Source organism: Dreissena polymorpha, chromosome 4, assembly GCF_020536995.1.
Source record: "Dreissena polymorpha isolate Duluth1 chromosome 4, UMN_Dpol_1.0, whole genome shotgun sequence".
Lineage (NCBI taxonomy): Eukaryota > Metazoa > Mollusca > Bivalvia > Myida > Dreissenidae > Dreissena > Dreissena polymorpha.
Window position 1 is genome coordinate 38,005,574 of NC_068358.1, and position 17,516 is coordinate 38,023,089.

General features: G+C 34.4%; 2 protein-coding genes across 4 annotated transcripts in view; both read right to left on the reverse strand.

Annotated features, from left to right (window-relative positions):
* LOC127877235 (myotubularin-related protein 6-like) overlaps positions 1-5,835 on the reverse strand; it is an 83,107-nt gene extending 77,272 nt beyond the window's left edge. For both annotated transcript variants that reach the window (XM_052422919.1, XM_052422920.1), the window contains exon 1: positions 5,718-5,835. In XM_052422919.1, the coding sequence (XP_052278879.1) occupies positions 5,718-5,741 (24 nt within the window). In that variant the 5' untranslated portion in view covers positions 5,742-5,835. The remainder of the gene's footprint in view (positions 1-5,717) is intronic.
* A 4,691-nt stretch (positions 5,836-10,526) lies between these two features.
* On the reverse strand, positions 10,527-16,233 carry LOC127879382 (uncharacterized). Of its 2 annotated transcripts, XM_052426161.1 has the most exons (5): positions 15,622-16,221; positions 14,286-14,437; positions 13,619-13,732; positions 12,174-12,267; positions 10,527-11,448 (listed from the first exon to the last, which is right to left on the reverse strand). In XM_052426161.1, exons 1-5 carry the CDS (start codon positions 15,773-15,775, stop codon positions 11,327-11,329), a joined length of 636 nt encoding a protein of 211 aa, XP_052282121.1. In that variant the 5' UTR covers positions 15,776-16,221; the 3' UTR covers positions 10,527-11,326. The 2 variants fall into 2 exon arrangements, with proteins under 2 accessions (XP_052282121.1, XP_052282122.1); XM_052426162.1 differs by lacking the exon at positions 13,619-13,732 and having other exon boundaries at positions 15,622-16,233.
* Between the last annotated feature and the right edge of the window lie 1,283 nt (positions 16,234-17,516).

The window sequence follows — 17,516 nt, forward strand, 5'->3', positions numbered from 1 at the left end:
GTCCTGTCAAATTGTGTTCCTGCATAATGTATTGTTGAAAGCATATTTAGTCATATACTAAGTTTAAATGCTATCTTGTGATGCAAGGAATCTCAGTGCCCAATAAGAGAATCTTCTCCACAGCAGGAGACCTTGTCAGTGCTAATAGGGCTTGCCTGGACCCGGACAATGTTGATTTTTGTGAAGACAAACATCAAACTGTATGAACAGTGAAAAGTGTATGTTAATGAGCAAACTATTAAGCGAACAAGAGTTTGCCAAGCAATATAGTCCCATACCGCTGAAACTCAACCATTGTTAGTAAAAAAAATAATAAATTATTTGTTGCCATAGCAACCAGAATTTTTTACGTAGGCACAAAATGAAATGATGTGCATAATCTCCAAATTGCGATCTATCCATATTTCAAGTTTCATGAAAAAATATTAAGAACTTTTAAAGTTAGACGGACTGACTGACTGACAGACTGACAGACAGACTGACAGACGGAGTGAAAACCATAAGTCCCCTCCGATTTCACCAGTAGGGGACAATAAGTGTTAAGATTTCGTTTATTTTGACATTGCTACAATGTTAAACAAGAAATTTGTTATGTTTTTTGTTAACAAATGTTAAATGTTTTTTAGTCAAATTATACTTCTAAACCATTGATTTCTTTAATTTAGACAGAAAATTCTAATTTTCTCCTACCTGAGGGATCCGGATCCGAAAAACTGTAAGAAACCATATTTGGATCCGGATTCAGATCAGAACAAATTTTTTGGATTCGTTGCAGCCCTAATAAAAACTCTTACAACCTCACCCGAGTTCAAGTGGAATCTTTGGAATCAGGAAAAGCTTATAATAAACTCATGAACAACATACATGTAAATACATACACCTCATATCATGTGTGACATGGATGATGGAACCTAGTCAGTGCAGCAAGATTAATTGCTAACGAAGTTTGAAATTGCAAATGAAATGCGATCTTCTTTGTAAAAAAAACACTTTAAATTGTGACAAGGAAATTAGACAATTCATAACTAAGAAGCGAGGCAGATTAAATCACTAAATCATACAAGTTTCAAGAAAATAGATTTATCAATGAATAAGGATAACATTTAACTTATCATGATATACAAAACAAATTATACAAGGTTCCCGCTGTCGATTGCCATTGGCGCCTATGGCGACAAAATAAAAATTCTGGCGACAAATTTTCGCACATGGCGATTTTTTCTTTTCGTTAAAATGACATAATACGCTCTGTTTACCAGCTGCTTTACGGCAGTCGTTATGCAATCGATTTCTGTGATGTAAGCTACACTGCTGAAATCAAAGGAGCATAGTAATAGTGATAATTGCGATGATTTGGGGTGTGGTTACAAGTTCTCCTAATTGGTCGTCAGTGTTATTGCTTAAGAGATAAGGCAACATTGAAACACTGACTTTGCGCTCAAATGTGAAGTGTTTGTCACGGTGTACTGAAGCCGATTCAAAACTGTTACTTTGACAACCATGACAATCAAAAAGTGTAAGCATTGATTGTTTTTAGCAAAATGGGTGTAATTATAGGAAATAATTTAACATTTTACATGTATTTGTTCTATTTAAACGTGACATAATATTTCTGTTTTACTTGTCAAAATGGTTCAGAGTGTATAACGCCTTGAAGAAAGTGAATGTTAGATTCTAATAATGTTGAGACTCATTCAAAAATGCAAACAGTCCCTCGCTTACGTTCACCAGCTAACAAAAAACAACAACAAAGACAGTTGTTAATCAGAATTTCCTTTTCTTCAATGTGATTTCGAACACACAATCTATGTTGTGTGAACTCTTTACATCCTCAAAACTAACATCCTCAAAACTAATCAATTCATTCACTACATGATGTACTGTTTTAAAACAGGTGAACATTGTTAGGCACGTGAAATTCAATTTGACATTTGATATACACAAATGCGTATTTTATTTGACTGTGTTGTGTTATGGGCTCTATGTAGAAAGTCATACACTAGAACACATTTACATTATTTATATGCTATTATATTATATTATATATTATATTTATATTAATTGATTACTATTAGTATTAGTATTATATTTCATTTTTGTATTTTCAGAACTGTGGCAACATACAGGCTGCTACTTTAAGGTGTAAATCAACAAGGCTTACAACTGATTGAATGTGCCTTTTAGTGTTTTTCCCAGTCCGTTTTAGCGTGGCACGGCGCCATGCCCTTTTTTTGTAGCGCCACTCTGCCCCCTTTCAAAGCCATTTAGCGCCACGCTGCCATTTCAAAAGGCCGTCGCCCTGCCCTTTCATGAGCACCCGCTGTTTTCCGCACTTATTGATAACATCTTAATTGCCCATTGACCAAACTTCTTAGCCGACTAGTATCAGATTATGACCCTAAGGCAGTAGTGAAGATTCGCGCGGTTGTGAATAAGTCATGCGTGAATAACCTCGTGTCAATATCAATTGATAATGTCAGAGGCTATGGTATACCAAGCGCACTTATCGGTCGCTGATGTGTACTTCTCCACGATAACATCATGGACTGTTACTTCGGAGACTTTTGATGAAAAACTCGATGTTATCCTCGTGGAAATTGTGCATTTCATGCATAATTAAGTTATATCAAAACGTATATTTTTACGCATATTTACATTTAAAAACACAAACAAATTAATTCTTTATCATTATCGTCTTTAAAATAATTAATTATCGCAATAATTACTGAGACCAGAGCTCCAGATAAGGGTTGTTTTTTCGTAATTACGAATTTTTTTCAAGTCCGTTACGTATTTATTTTAAAATCTTGTCGTACCATTAAGAATTACAAAATCAAGTTACGAATATTATTTTTACATCGGCTCGTATCGATTTTTATTGAGTTCTTTTCGCGTATTAAAGATCTTTGCGGTGCTTATATAGAATGGTGAGCGGGTTTGTTTAACAAAGCGCATTTTTTCCAATAAAAGCGGCGTATACAGTCTATCTGTCAAAAAACAATGGCGGCGCCCAGAGAGCGTCCTAAAAAACTGCAAAGCGTCCAAAAACATGCTTTTAACATATTGTACACAAAGTGAGCCGAAGTTAAATGTTTAGAAAGACATTATAGAAAAGATCTTATACGATGTTGTATGTTCAGTTGCCGACACAGTCCGAAAAGCTAAACAAAAACGCGACACAACGGGTCCAAACTAAAGCACAAAAAAAACATTAAACGAGTGGAAGGGACAAGTCCCGTGGCTAATCGTTGAAAAGATTGAAGGGGAGACCCGTTTTAATTGTGAAATATGTAAAAATTCATCTAAGGCATGCAATCTAAGCACAGTTTGGGCATATGAAGGTATTTGAAAAATAAACTTGTATAATACTGAAAAGACACTGTTGAACTCGTATAAATAAAGTTGCTAGTATGTTTATTTTGATTTTGTTGCATGAAAATAACCATTATTATTTATTTTTAGGTCATTTAGAAAAAATATGAATTATTTTCCAAAACTTAGCAGTAACGTTAAGAATAAAATATCAGAGTTAAGAATTATTTTTGAAAATCTGGTAGTAATTTAAGAATTTCACAAAACCTTGCCTGGAGCTCTGCTGAGACATATACTTATTAAACAAAATGCGAATTGCGTTTTAGGCAGATGTATTGTACGATTTTACTTTGCTATGCGCACCTGTCTCTTACATTATTTTAACAAGATGCCGGACATACAAAACTTAATTGTGACTCGGCAAAAATGGCAAATTACGTCATAAATGATCGAATTAACGATGGAGATCATACATTTAGAAGGAATTAATGAAATGTCTGTGATCATCAACGATGCAAAAAAATGTTTAAGAAAGCAACAACATATTTATTTGTAAGCTACTCAGTAGAACTGCAACGATTCGATCCGATTCATCGAAAATCGATTCGAAATGCTTCGATTCGATTACGATACCAAACCTACCAAATTCAATTCGATTCTTTAACGTATATATACATAGATACGTAAAGCGCGCTGTATTCTGCCTATTAATACAGGAAGGTGTAGGTTTTATCTTTACCTGTAATTACGACGCGCGCGATTGGTTGCTTATTACTTTAGTCATCCAATCAATAAGCCCGTTACGGTCTACTTTTGGAAAAAGCGTCAAAATGGCTGAACAAGTTGTTGCCGACAAAACGACAAAAAATATTAGATGCGCCTAAGAAGCTAAAATCAAAAGTGTGTCAGTATTTTGGGTTTCGGGATGGTAGCCCTACCGATAAAGCAAAGTGTAAACTGTGCTTCACGGATGTGGCGTACGCAAAGTCCGGCTCAACCACTAATCTAATGCAATATGCCAAACGCAAACATAACGTTGATTTATCAAGACTAAGAGGTCGCACAAGTGCAACTACTCAAGTCGCCAGCCAGAAAAGTAGTTATTTTTCTGTTGGAGTTTTGTTAAGTTTATTAGAGAATGTGATTTGTCCTACAGGTAACAGGTGATGCTGTCATGGCCGAATGGTAGACATGCTTATAGCGGTTTTGGGTAAAAGTATAATAGTGATAATACTACCATTGAACTGATTCTAGATACGTTCTTCTGATTTTTTTTATATAATTGTGTAATCAACACAATCTTCTAGTCAGAAGTTTTTATATTAAAATTGAGTCCTAATTTGCTATTCTTTTTTATGTGTTTTATTGAAATCACATTTGAACAGAAATGTTAATTTTGAGGCATAAGAGTGAATATATGATATAACTAGGTTTGAAGATGAATCGAATCGAAAAAATCGGTATCGGAGTGTCTGAAATCGAAATCGAATCGAGCTGTTGGTGAATCGTTGCAGCTCTACTACTCAGTGGATGTATCATTGTTGGTCACGGAAACGAGTGTTTGCATATTTTTAGCGATCAGTTTACTCGCAATGTTAAACATCTGAGAAGATTATCGTTAGAAAATGGGATAAGACAAACATGGTTTCATTTATATGATGGTGCATCTGTGTATAATCATATTCATATGCATATATTGCTTTATTATGTTTGTAGTGCTGTACAGTGTATTGAAATAGCATGCAACTTAAATGTACAGTGCAAGGTAAATATATTAATATAAATCAAAGTAAGTTAAATACATCAATTACCATTAATGTTTTTTTTCATATTTTGTTTTTTTTCCCCGCCACTGCCTCTGATGCAATTACATGTTTCTACCTTATTCAGGTATTCACGGAATGTTTTTGCCCTTTTTTTGCCTAAACTGCTTGCTAAAATGCCCTTTTTGAAAGTAATGCGCCATGCCCCTTTGCTCTCCTATCACTATCTCTCCTATCACTATCTTTATTAGATGAACTTGTTAAATGTGCTGCTATTATTAATAATACTGATACTAAATCAATTTATTTAACATACTGTGAAATGCTCAGTTTTTGTTTGTATTATAATAACATGATCTTCATCGCCCAAATGTAGCCGGTGTGTGGCGACGACTTTTTGAATTTGGCGAAAGTGAGTGGCGACAACTTTTTAAAGCCCAGTGGGAACCCTGATATTACTTAAACCAATTCTTAGCGTGACGATGTTAGGGCCCGGGAGGATATATCAATTAACTCTGGTTTTTTTTATTAGATTATCATAAGAATGCACAAATTTGAATAAAAATAAAACTACTATGCTGAAAATATAGAATGACAGCTCGTGATATCGATTAAATAAAGACATTTACATGTTTTACACACCTTCGGAGTTTTTATTGAGTCCATTTTTCGGTTCAATAGTGATTTATTATTACTGACTCATAATTTATTCGCTGATGTCCGCCATGACACTCCTCCCGGAAATACTACGATTTAAAAATACCGGCAACGGACAAATCTATCATAAAGATAAAAGGATAAATAACACTTTATGTATATGTGGGTAATCGACGACTATGTCAAGAGAGCGTTGACACGATATTAACAATTACCAAAACGTAATGTTTAATAAATAAATAAAACACTCAAAATGTGTGTAGAAATTCTAAAATCTGATAGTTGAAGCAATTTAGCAAAAAAGTCACTTCCACTCTTGAAACCCAGGTGCGATTCCCCCTTGAAGTTCAAGATTTTTCACTTGAGCCTGTATACAAATAGTTGTTGTAGTTTGCAAACAGTAATGGCATCATTGTTGTTTCTACTTATGTTTCGGTAAAGGATACTAAATAAAAACCTCATATTTTAGTAGCGCAATGTTGATTTCTCACCAGGAATCAATTTCAATTTGCCTTACATAAAAATTATCATAATATATAGCATAACTACTGATCCGCACTACTTCATAGCTATTTGTGCATAATTAATACCACTATATACAAGTGTTGCTTCAAACCAATGATAAGTGAATAATGAGACATGTAATTCTTTTAAAATTAAAAGATATATACGCGTTATAGACTTAAATTCGGAAGGAGAATTTTAAAACAAATACCAACATGTTCAAACATTATAAGGCTTCTTTGGTCGTTGTAAGATGCGACAAACCCGCAACGCAAACAAGGTACAGTCATCATGGAGCGTCATTGAGTGCGTTCAACAGGTTACACCTCGTAAATGTGGAAAATTATTAGCGCAGAACGAACTGTATTAAATATAGGGTAGCATTGACGTAGTCATACCCGGATGTTCATGTGGCGTCCACAGGATCTTTCCACCAATGATCTGTTAACTTATTTCTTGCACGTTCTTAAATTTCCTACCGAGTTAGTACGACAAATTGTCTTTGAAATTTATGTTAAATGATTATCAAAACGGATGACATTCTTCCGATTGTTTCTGTTTTTATCTTATCAAGAAATACTAGTTAATGACTGCCTAGTATCCGTAATGGATAAATGTGGAGAGAAGAATTGAACGGCGTCACCTATATGTTCTCGTGCATCAGCTGCGAATTCAGATTTCATGTTTCGAATGTATAAACTTTGTCCGCAAAGTTATACTTGTAGCTGATGCCAGACAAAGCGAGGAGTGGTGTTGTTATGACCGTCTGGTTGATGCGTACCTTTTGCGAGTGGTAAAGGTAGACGTGCAGAACTTAGTAAGGACTTGCTCTGGTGTAAGAGGGACATAATTGGCGTCGCTCTGGAGAGCGGCGAATAGTATGTACTGCATTTTATTTCGCTTATGGGTGGAGAAGTTATTTTACGGATCAATGTACATGTATATATTTTTGTTTTAAGAATATCTTGCATAGTGGTGATTTTTTGTGTAAATTAGTGTAAATAAGTACTGCATTTGTGCATATTTCATTTATTACTACCTTTATTGCCAATAGTGCAAAGCTAATTGTTTTAATTAAAAACTGATCCACAACTGATCACAGGGGAAAGATCACAGGGACTGGGTAAATACGCGAAACTTTCTGGTTTTGTATAAAAACAAAACATAATCAAAATATATTATTTTGTGGTTTTTCTAATTTGCTTATTTAGTGGAGAATCAATGTAGTGCAATATTTGACGACCTATCGCGCAAGCAAGTTTATTTGATGGCGTAGTGGTATGAAAACGTACAATGTATTAGTTTATTAATAGACATTTAATAACGATCGTTATATACAACTTCACCAAATAGCAGTACATAAATGATGTCAGCCGGAATAGTTCAGTTGGGAGAGCGTTAGACTGAAGTTGTTTACTGTGTCCCAGCAACCCGTTTCCCTAGAGTCAAGCACTCCTCGGATTTTTTTTAAGAACCACATATAGAGCGCGAAGCGCGACACGTATTAGTATCCAGGTGGTATGGGCCCTTTAGCATTATCCGACCATTACGTCCATACTTATCTTCCTTAGAATTTGAGAAGTTTTGAAATCGTTGTTCGAAGTCCAAAATGTTCATGCGATTGTTCCCAAACTTGCACAGGTTTTTTATCAATGAGGACCCAACCCAAGCTCTATATGAGCAATATCGGACCATAAGTCCAGAATTATGTCTCTTTGAATTTTAAAATAAAAGTGAAAAACTGCTTGGTGAGGTGATAATGTCAACATTTTTCATCAGATTTTTCCAAACTTACAGTGTTTTCATATCAATGAGCATTTTTACCTCATTTAAAATAAGAAACATCAGGACAATAAGTCCAGAATTTTGTTCTATTAAATTTGACAAAATAAACAATTTCCACTTGTTTAAAAGATTTCACAACTTTCTTCTGAATCTTTCCAAACTTGTTAAGTGTTTTAATATTAGTATTACTCGAACCTTATTGAATATTGGAGCAATAAATCTATTATGATCTTTTACTGAATTTCAAAGTATTGTCAAATGCAGCTTCTTTATGCAAATTACAGTTTTCATTCATTTTTTTTTCAAACTTTTACAGTGTTTTCATATCAATGAGTAGTCAACCCCTATCGTAAATGAGCAACGTAAGAATAAATTCAAAATCATCTCCCCTTGAAGTTGAGAAAAATATGAAATTAAGCTTACAAGATGAAGCAGATTTTTTTATAACCTACACAGTTCTGTTCCATTAATGAAAACTGCACACGGATGCCAGTAAAAAAAAGGAAACCAAATTAGATAAAATGAACTATGAAATATTTGTGGGTTACAACAAAAAATCATAGATAATGGTTATTTGGGAGTTATAACACAACATCATAAATAATGGTTATTTGGGGGTTATAACACAAAATTATAGATAATGGTTATACCAGTATCTTTTTCTATTTTGTTCAAAATAATCGGCCAATATATTAATATTTACAGTAGAAAAAAATCGTTCCATTTAACTTCATTGAGTGCCTTTTACACTGAAAATTTTGACACCCTTTGATGCTTTGCATCAATACTTATCTTGTTATATTATATTTTGCATAATATATTTTTATCGAGACTAGTGGAATATTCAATTAATAGTGTTATATGATACGCGTTTTGTTTTCTATAGGCACATAAAACGTATGTTATTTATTCTGCATTTAATATGGGCTGTAGAATTTGCGATCATCGAACAGTAGAAGGCGCTCTGTACAAATCATAAAAAGTACACTTTCTATATTTTAAAACTTTGTTCAAAGTTACGAATTGAATCATACTTTATATTAAACGTTAAAAATATTTATTTTATTTATAATTTACGACACACTGTAATTAATAGTTCACGCCACTGAAACGCGCACGGGAATGCATTTGGCAGAAAGATGGGCGGCGTTCTGATAAAAAAAGGATGTTCTGGTGCTCATATGTATGTATATATAATCATCCAAATATTGGAAAAAGACATTTAAAGGTGTATTTTTCTTACCTTCGCATGGGTTCCGGAATGTTGTACGCGTGCTTTATGGATTCTGCGATAAGCTATAAGCAATGCCCATTTACCATCATCATGGTATGACATGGTCACTATTTGTTAAGACAACAACAAATGAAACATTTATATTCTTATGTGCATAATATGATTAGGGTGAACATGTTGTAATCAATTACAATTACAATTATAATTATGAAATCAACCATTGATTTATGGGATAGTAAATGAAGAGGCGGAAATTAACTGCATGCGACGTAAGGGTGGTCCGATCTTGAAGTAAACAGGAATTTATGAGAATTGATCTATTAAACTTCCGTGTGTTCATTAGTTATTAATTGAACACAATATCAAAGAAATGGTCTTTATATTCGTTTCAAATGTATGCATATACCGGTAGCTCGTCGATTTTAACCTGACAATAACTTTTTTATGTTTGAATACCGGTCATATTAGGGTACCGTCATGATGAATACATTTGAGCCTCGCTCTGGGAAAAAGGGGCTTAATGTATGTGCCTACAGTGTCGTCCCAGATTAGCCTTTGCTACTAATCAGGGACGCCTTTTCCGCCATCATGTAAAATCACTGACACTGAAAAGAAATCTCTTCTTAGCGAACATCCAGAGTAGCCGATGGGGAAGTGTCGTCCATGATTAGTCTTGCATGACTGCACATGTAACCCTGGGACGGCTGTTTACGCATATGCATTCAGCATTGTTGTCCCTATGCGAGGTTTATTTGTTTTCACATGAAACCGGAATCGGCTTCTCGTCCAATCCAAAGACATATAGACATTCTCTAGGTCTTTGGTCAATCAAATTCTTATCCAAACATCGATCAACCAATCGGGGATCGATTGATCGGGTGTGCCAGTTGCTAACAACCTGTCCGCCGTTTTCCCATACAAGCGGAGTTTCTAAGTTTTCATTCTTCAACAGTTTCTTTCATTTTCTTCAAAAAACGTCAATGAAATATTGTTAAACGTTGTTAATGGGGTTTATGTAACTTGGAAAGTCAATATCCAGAAAGATTTGTTTGCGGCACATAATGTATATCATTTCAAATGCCGAAACGTGATATTGCCAATCGTGAGTGGCAGCTTCATTGTATAGTATAACCAAAATCACCGTTACAGATCGCTAACGTTATCATAGAAAAAAACGTTTTCACACGCGGCTACGCCACTCAGCAAATATTATTTTCTATGATCACTCGTAAATTAACATCGATTTTTAACCAACTTCAACGAATATCGTCTATTTATACTACTGAATTTATGATATAATAAGTGGATGACACATATTAAAGCTCCCAGTTGTGAATGACACAATAAACTTTATACAGAACATGTTTTGACTTAACATAAACGTGGATCCAATATGCATTTACAGATGGTTGCGATAAAATACAAGACAAGCTCTATGTCATGGCAAGTATTAAAGGGGCCTTTTCGCAGATTTTGGCATGTATTGAAGTTTGCCATTAAATGCTTCATATTGATAAATAAATGTAAACATAATAAAAAGCTCCAGTAAAAAAACAAGAATAAATTAAAACAAAAAGAAAACAAAGTAACCCTCTACTAGGCTCGAACCTCTGACCCCTGGAGTAAAGTCGCTTAGACCACTCGGCCATCCTGATACAATTAGTGATGTATTTCGAAGTATCCAAAAATATAACGACAGCAACAGAACTCTCCAAATTATTCAATCGATTCTCGTTGCAATGCTTTATAATGTTCAGGTTTTTAAATCGTCAAAAGATGCATCTAATGGATATTGCAGAGAATGGTCAATGTGAAGTATTACTGTTTCCTCACAAATATCATAACTACAACGAAAATTTGCTAATCTGAAACATTTTTTTTATTTTGTCAATTTACCAAAACGTGAAAAGATCCCTTAAAGATGTATTCACGACAACAACAGAGTGTGTCAGTTTAAACGTTAAAGCTACACACACGCACAGAGAAAGTTCACAGAGGAAGTATGCTCGTAACCATCGTTAAAACAATCGTTTTAACTGTTGTTCAATCTGACGTGAGGAGCCCAACTAGCTCATTTGCAGCAAGACCTCTTGCGTGAGTTCATCGATATTTCAAGGCTTCGTTGCAGAGCAATGGTGTCGTATCTCGTAGGCTTGTTCTCTCTTCTCTTCATTTCACTAACTGCCCTTGAGCCTGTAAAACACACACAGATGTTCTAACTAAATTGACCTAATTGTTTTGCGATGCTTTTTGATGATATATTAGGATGATACTTATAAATAGTCTCAATTTGTGAAGATAATATAAAATACAGTAAAACTGCGATAACTCGGGGAAGCACGGGACTGAAAGATAATATAAAATACAGCAAAACTGCGATAACTCGGGGGCGCACGGGACTGAAAGATAATATAAAATACAGTAAAACTGCGATAACTCGGGAAAGCACGGGACTGACCTCGATAGATAATATAAAATACAGTAAAACTGCGATAACTCGGGGAAGCACGGGACTGACCTCGATGCTCGAGTAATCGCAGGTTTCGAGTAATCCATGGTATTATTTGTTTTCACTGTCTCGGTTGATGATGCTCAATTTCATTAGTTTTTTAAGCACTATTGATTGCACTTATAACTATGAACACTTGCATCGTTTACTCTACGGGTGAGGACAGATTTATGAATGATTCGCATAGTTATGTTAACAAATTACATAATATCTCAATCAATATGTACATCTCCCTTCGAGATAGAACTTATGACGTTCTCTTTAATGAATTACTGTCCGTGAACAAAACACGTCAAGCAGTTGTATTCGTTCGAGAAATAGTTCCACCATCTTATAAACATTTTGACAAACTTGTAACGTTTACTAATAATTCCTTAATATGTAATCATATAATAGTGTATATTGTTACCCATGATGTGAAAAAGTTCCTCGATATTCTGGCCTGTTTTCGCAGAAACTGTTGCAAACTGCAGCCCGCGTTCTTGTGCGAGGGTGACAGGCTCCTTCATAAACAAACGGTAAACAAATTGACGCTAATTGACTTTGTATAAATATGTTCAAGTTAGATTATTCAAATTGTTGATACTTTTTTCGAGTTTTACAGCGTCATCAAACATAGAAAACATACATGTAGTTCTTCATTCGAAAATTAAGGTAATTAAAATATATATATTGCTCCGTAAGTCCGTCCAAAAACAAAACCAAATTCCATAAACCATATGCGAGAGACTTTACTCAAAGCAAATAACAACATTCATATCAAGAACGATAGAATGCATGGCGCTTCATAATTTCTAACCTATGTTGTTTAAAGGTTTTAAAAAAAAATACTCGACTCAGTCGTATATCTTTTAATTTTGGTTATTTCTCAATTATTTAAAGTGTGGTTGCAAATGAGTATCTTTTGATGAAAACAAATGAATGTGCGTAAGCTCAAATGTTAATGAAAATATTTGAATGTAATGAAGTTAAAATGTTATACATTTATTTTTAAAGTGTACGTCTGTTATGAAATTTAAACAATGTTCTGTAATACTAAAATGTTGATAGAATATAACGTAAATGTTATAATGATTGTATTTGTTCGTTGTTGTGTTTTTTTTTCAACAATATTCCAGCAATGTCACGGCGTTCTGTTTACCAGCTCAAACTTCCTTGTCAACTGGTGTACTGGTCATGAACTGACAACAGCCCCATTTGAATTCGTGGCAGGGAGAATGGCCGTTGAAAGGATATCATGGCCAATCCCACCCCACAAGTTTCGTGTCCGTGCCAGGGATCAAACCCGCGATTCTCAGGATTGTAGTTCAGGTACCATATTCACCAACAATTATTTACTTAAAAATAATTTATAAAAAGAATTCTTTATTAGGCTCTTTTATAAGAACGTTCTTTTGTCGATTCTTTATTGGTATTCACCAACGCTATTTTATAATGATATAAGCGGCATTGGTAGTCGGCATTTTTTATTGGTATTTTCTACATATATCCATGTCGGAGGCGGATAAAGCGTCTTAAGGAATTTCTCGATCGAAAAATCTTCTCCTATGTATATTTTCAACAATTTCTAACAATATAATTATCACTATATAACGCATTGCTCGAACGACCATCTTGGCATCTGTTAGACTTATTCATAGTATGCCCCGGAACATTATTAGAATTCTAAGAAAATTCTTTGTTATTAAGAATTTTCTTTAGCAATATGTGTTCGTGAGTTAGGCTCAAGAATTGTTTCTCGGAATAAAGAATTTTCTTTATTCTTAAGGCTAAGAATTGCTAAAGAATTGTTGGTGATAACGGGCCCAGCTCTCCGCCAACTGAGCAACCCGCCAGGTTTTACTCACGCCTTACCAAGTCATCAAATACGGACACGAGGTCACATTTATTGCCCACGACCACTGCTTTGAGGATATCGCCGTGTTCTTGAAGAGTGTCGAGCCACCATTGCAGACTCTTAAAACTATCCTGAGAGAAAGGTATGAGATAACGTAAAATAAGAAACAACAAGGACTATAACTGTCGTAATATTCATGCACTAAATTGCTAATCAATATGGTTTAAAAGTGCAAAAAGTTAAATACTGTACAATAAACGAGTCCATGATCAACGATCAGCTCATCTGCAATCATGTGATGCAAATCTCATGTGTTTTTTGTGTTTTTGTTTGCATGATACTTTTTATAACTGTTTATTTGTATAGTTTAAGTAAGGTTTTGTAGTGCACAAATTGTTCATTTTCACTTTATAAAGATGCTCTATCGCATGAATTTGTGTATTTTGTTGTGGGCGTATTTGCAGATACAAATGATGTAAGTAGGCATAATGTATAACAAGTTCTATAATGTATCATTAACTTTTTGGTGGTGCAGTTATAGCCCCGTTTATGTAAAAAATTATCGATTAATGCTTCTGAAGCATGTATAGTGTATAAAGCCTATAGCATTGCATATCGCCGTCCTTGTATAGTGTATAAAGCCTATAGCATTGCATATCGCCGTACTTTGATATAAGTACTCACCCTTTCAGTCACATCATACACAATAAAGGCAATGTGGGCGCCCCTCAAGTACATGGGAACGAGGCTTTTGTAACGCTCCTGTCCAGCGGTGTCCCATATTTGGAAACATATGACGTCGTCATCTATGACCGCCGTTTTGGAGATATACGTTGCTTCAAGGAAAAACGTGTAATACATTTGAGCATACAGGTTTAAATGAAACCCCAAAAAAAATCATTTTTTACGACTGGCATAGCAAACAATAATAATAATGCAATATATTAGTTGACTTAACTGTTATTTATTATTCCAAAATAAGTGGATTGTTTTAAGAGAGTCGAAATGAATTTTTTTCAACTTTTTTGCTACAGATTCAAACCATAAAAAACACTGTAAATCAGGTAGCAAAATAGAACTCATTACATAGACTCATACTGAACGTACATTTTCGTTTATGAGTAATCATGATTTGAAATCGATAAAAAAAAATATATGGAGAATTACGAACGCTAAACAATACCATTATGTTAAATGTTTGTGATGTTCACGGTATGTTTTATTTTGTGGAAAAAAGACCGGATATTTAAGGTACACATAATGTTAGGGAAAGCGTTAGGATGGCGGCGTGGTTATGGCTATAGATTTTTTTTTAATCAATTGTTCAGTTTGAACAAATGAAGAGCAAAATTGTTTTCATTTCATATTTTGTTCAGTTCCGACGATTACATTCATCAGTTTCAAGAATTGATGACGAACTTAAAGAAATTTAAAAAATCTGTGAACAAGTTCCTTAAGCAATTACAATAAAAATATGCAATAACATGCAGAAATCTTCAAATTCTCTTTCTATCATCAGTTCTTAGTATTTAAAGTTCATTTAGCAAATAGGTTTTAATATAGCAATAATGAACGCAAACTCAATATTATTTTGCTAAATTTAACAAAAATGATCAAAACGCAACATGTGATACTAAAAAAAAAGCTTTTGTTTCCCCCAAAACATCAGAGTCGTCTGCGTTATTGGTGATGGTGTTTTTTTTTGTATAATCGTTAAAATTATCGTTGTCTACCTTTTTTTAAGTAAAACTTTAAATAAAAGACACATGCACACAATAAAGTGCAACATCATGCACATTAAATATATTTTATATTCACAAAATTTGATGACAATTTAATTTCACGATAACCTACAACTACAATAACTTGAATAAAGTGAAAGACAAAAAAAATACAACTTACACATGCGTACATATATTTGAAAGTTCACTTAGAAAATTGATCGACTGTAGTTTATTCAAGTGTGTGATAAAAGCAAAATCAATTTAAGGACTACAGTGACTCAAAGTGTTGTACATACCCCCTATGGTCGCTCGATATCCATCCTGGAAGGAATTTGACACGAAACGAAGTGCAATCGATGTCTTTCCAACACTTATATCGCCAATTAGCACCACTTTGAGCTTATACATGCAGGAGGTCCCCTGTAACGTATCGTGATTCCCGGTAGTCATCTCGTTAATACAGGTATTTGTTTTAAAAACGAAACTAGCAACACTCTCTAGATTTCGATCATTGGTTTGAAAATGTGTTATCTTAGTATCATAAATTTAATGACATTGGTTACATGATTAAGTTTGTTTTAATTTCCTTTTGTCTGTTAGTCTCGCGTAGTGAAGCGTATCCATCCGTTTATAGATTATTACAAAAGCTCTATTTAGTCACTCACTGTCACCATTGGTAGCAATTGAAGTATTTAAATTATAGATTTAATGTGCAACTGAAATAACTCATCTTATCATTAAAACACACTAGACATGTTAGAGGCAGTCGCAGGTATGTGTGTAAAATGAAATACATTTTATAAACCCTCAATATTAACTTCCTGCTTGACAAATGACCGATACAATTTATAACGATTGTATTCACTCACAAGTTTCATATCTTAAAGCAAATTCAGTGTCTGCTCGAATGCGTGTTTTCCTTATATGACTAATTGTTAATACAACTTCGCGAGTTTTCTTTTTTTTTCTGTGGGTATTTTACTCATTGTTTACCGGTAGCGCTACAGCTTCGGGCATTGAACGATCGATGATCTGAATGTAAAAACTATATATGTCTCTTGAGCGTGTAAATAAAGACGAGATGTATTTGATACTCATTTTGGATTCATTTCATCATGATTCACAAAGTAACGTTTTTCGTGCTCCTGCTTTTGTTTAACCATTTAGGAGTTAAATAGTCGTTTAATTGAAATGATTTGTCTTTTATTTAGTTTACTTTAAACCTATTTATTATAGCTCGATTGCATTGAAAGCATAAGGCTTATTGAAACGCTCTCGAGTCCGTTTCCTTGGACTAGAACCAGTACTTGGTGTCTATGAGGGAAATCTAAAGAACGCTCCCACAGTGGGGATCGAACCCGATGGCTAGGCAGACGCCCTATCCACTACACCACTGCGACCTCTAGTCAATTTGATTAGCGATGCGTTGTGATTAAAGGGGCCTTTTCACAGACTTTGGCATGTTATGAAGTTTACCATTAAATGCTTTATATTGATGCATGTAAACATTGATTCTACAAAGCTCCAGTAAAAAATCAAGAATAAAGTTATAAAAAGAAAAAAAGTTAACTCTCAGCAGGGCTCGAACCACTGACCCTGGAGTTCTGAAGTAAAAAGTCTACCACTTTGACCACTCGGCCATCCTTCCTGACACAATAGTAGATGTATTTTATACTTTATATAAGTAATCCTCGTAGTTTCACAAAATATAACGACAACAATAGAACTCTCCAAATTATTAATTCGTTTCGCGTTGCAACGCTTTATAATTTTCAGGTTTTTAAATCGTCAAAATATGCATATAATGGCTACTTTAGAACATGGTAAATGTTCAGTATTACTGTTTCCTCACAAATATCATAACGAAAATTTGCGAACCTGAAACAACTTTTTTCAATTTTGTCAATTTACCCAAACGTGAAAAGGCTGCTTTAATTTATCTGAGCACTAAAATGTTTCACAAATATTTTTGGCCAAAAATGAGGTTTGGAGTTCCTTCAAACCGGTTGACCCCACCCCCCCCCCCCCCCCCCTCCTCCTCCTCAGTGCTTTTGGACTGACACAACTAAGTCTGTGATCCTAGGTTTGTTCATGCTTGTGCGATTGTTATGTACAAGTGTGTCTTGTCTGGTACATTTATTTTGTGTCGCAGTGTTTGTCAATCAGTTAAATGCCATAAATAAAGGACATT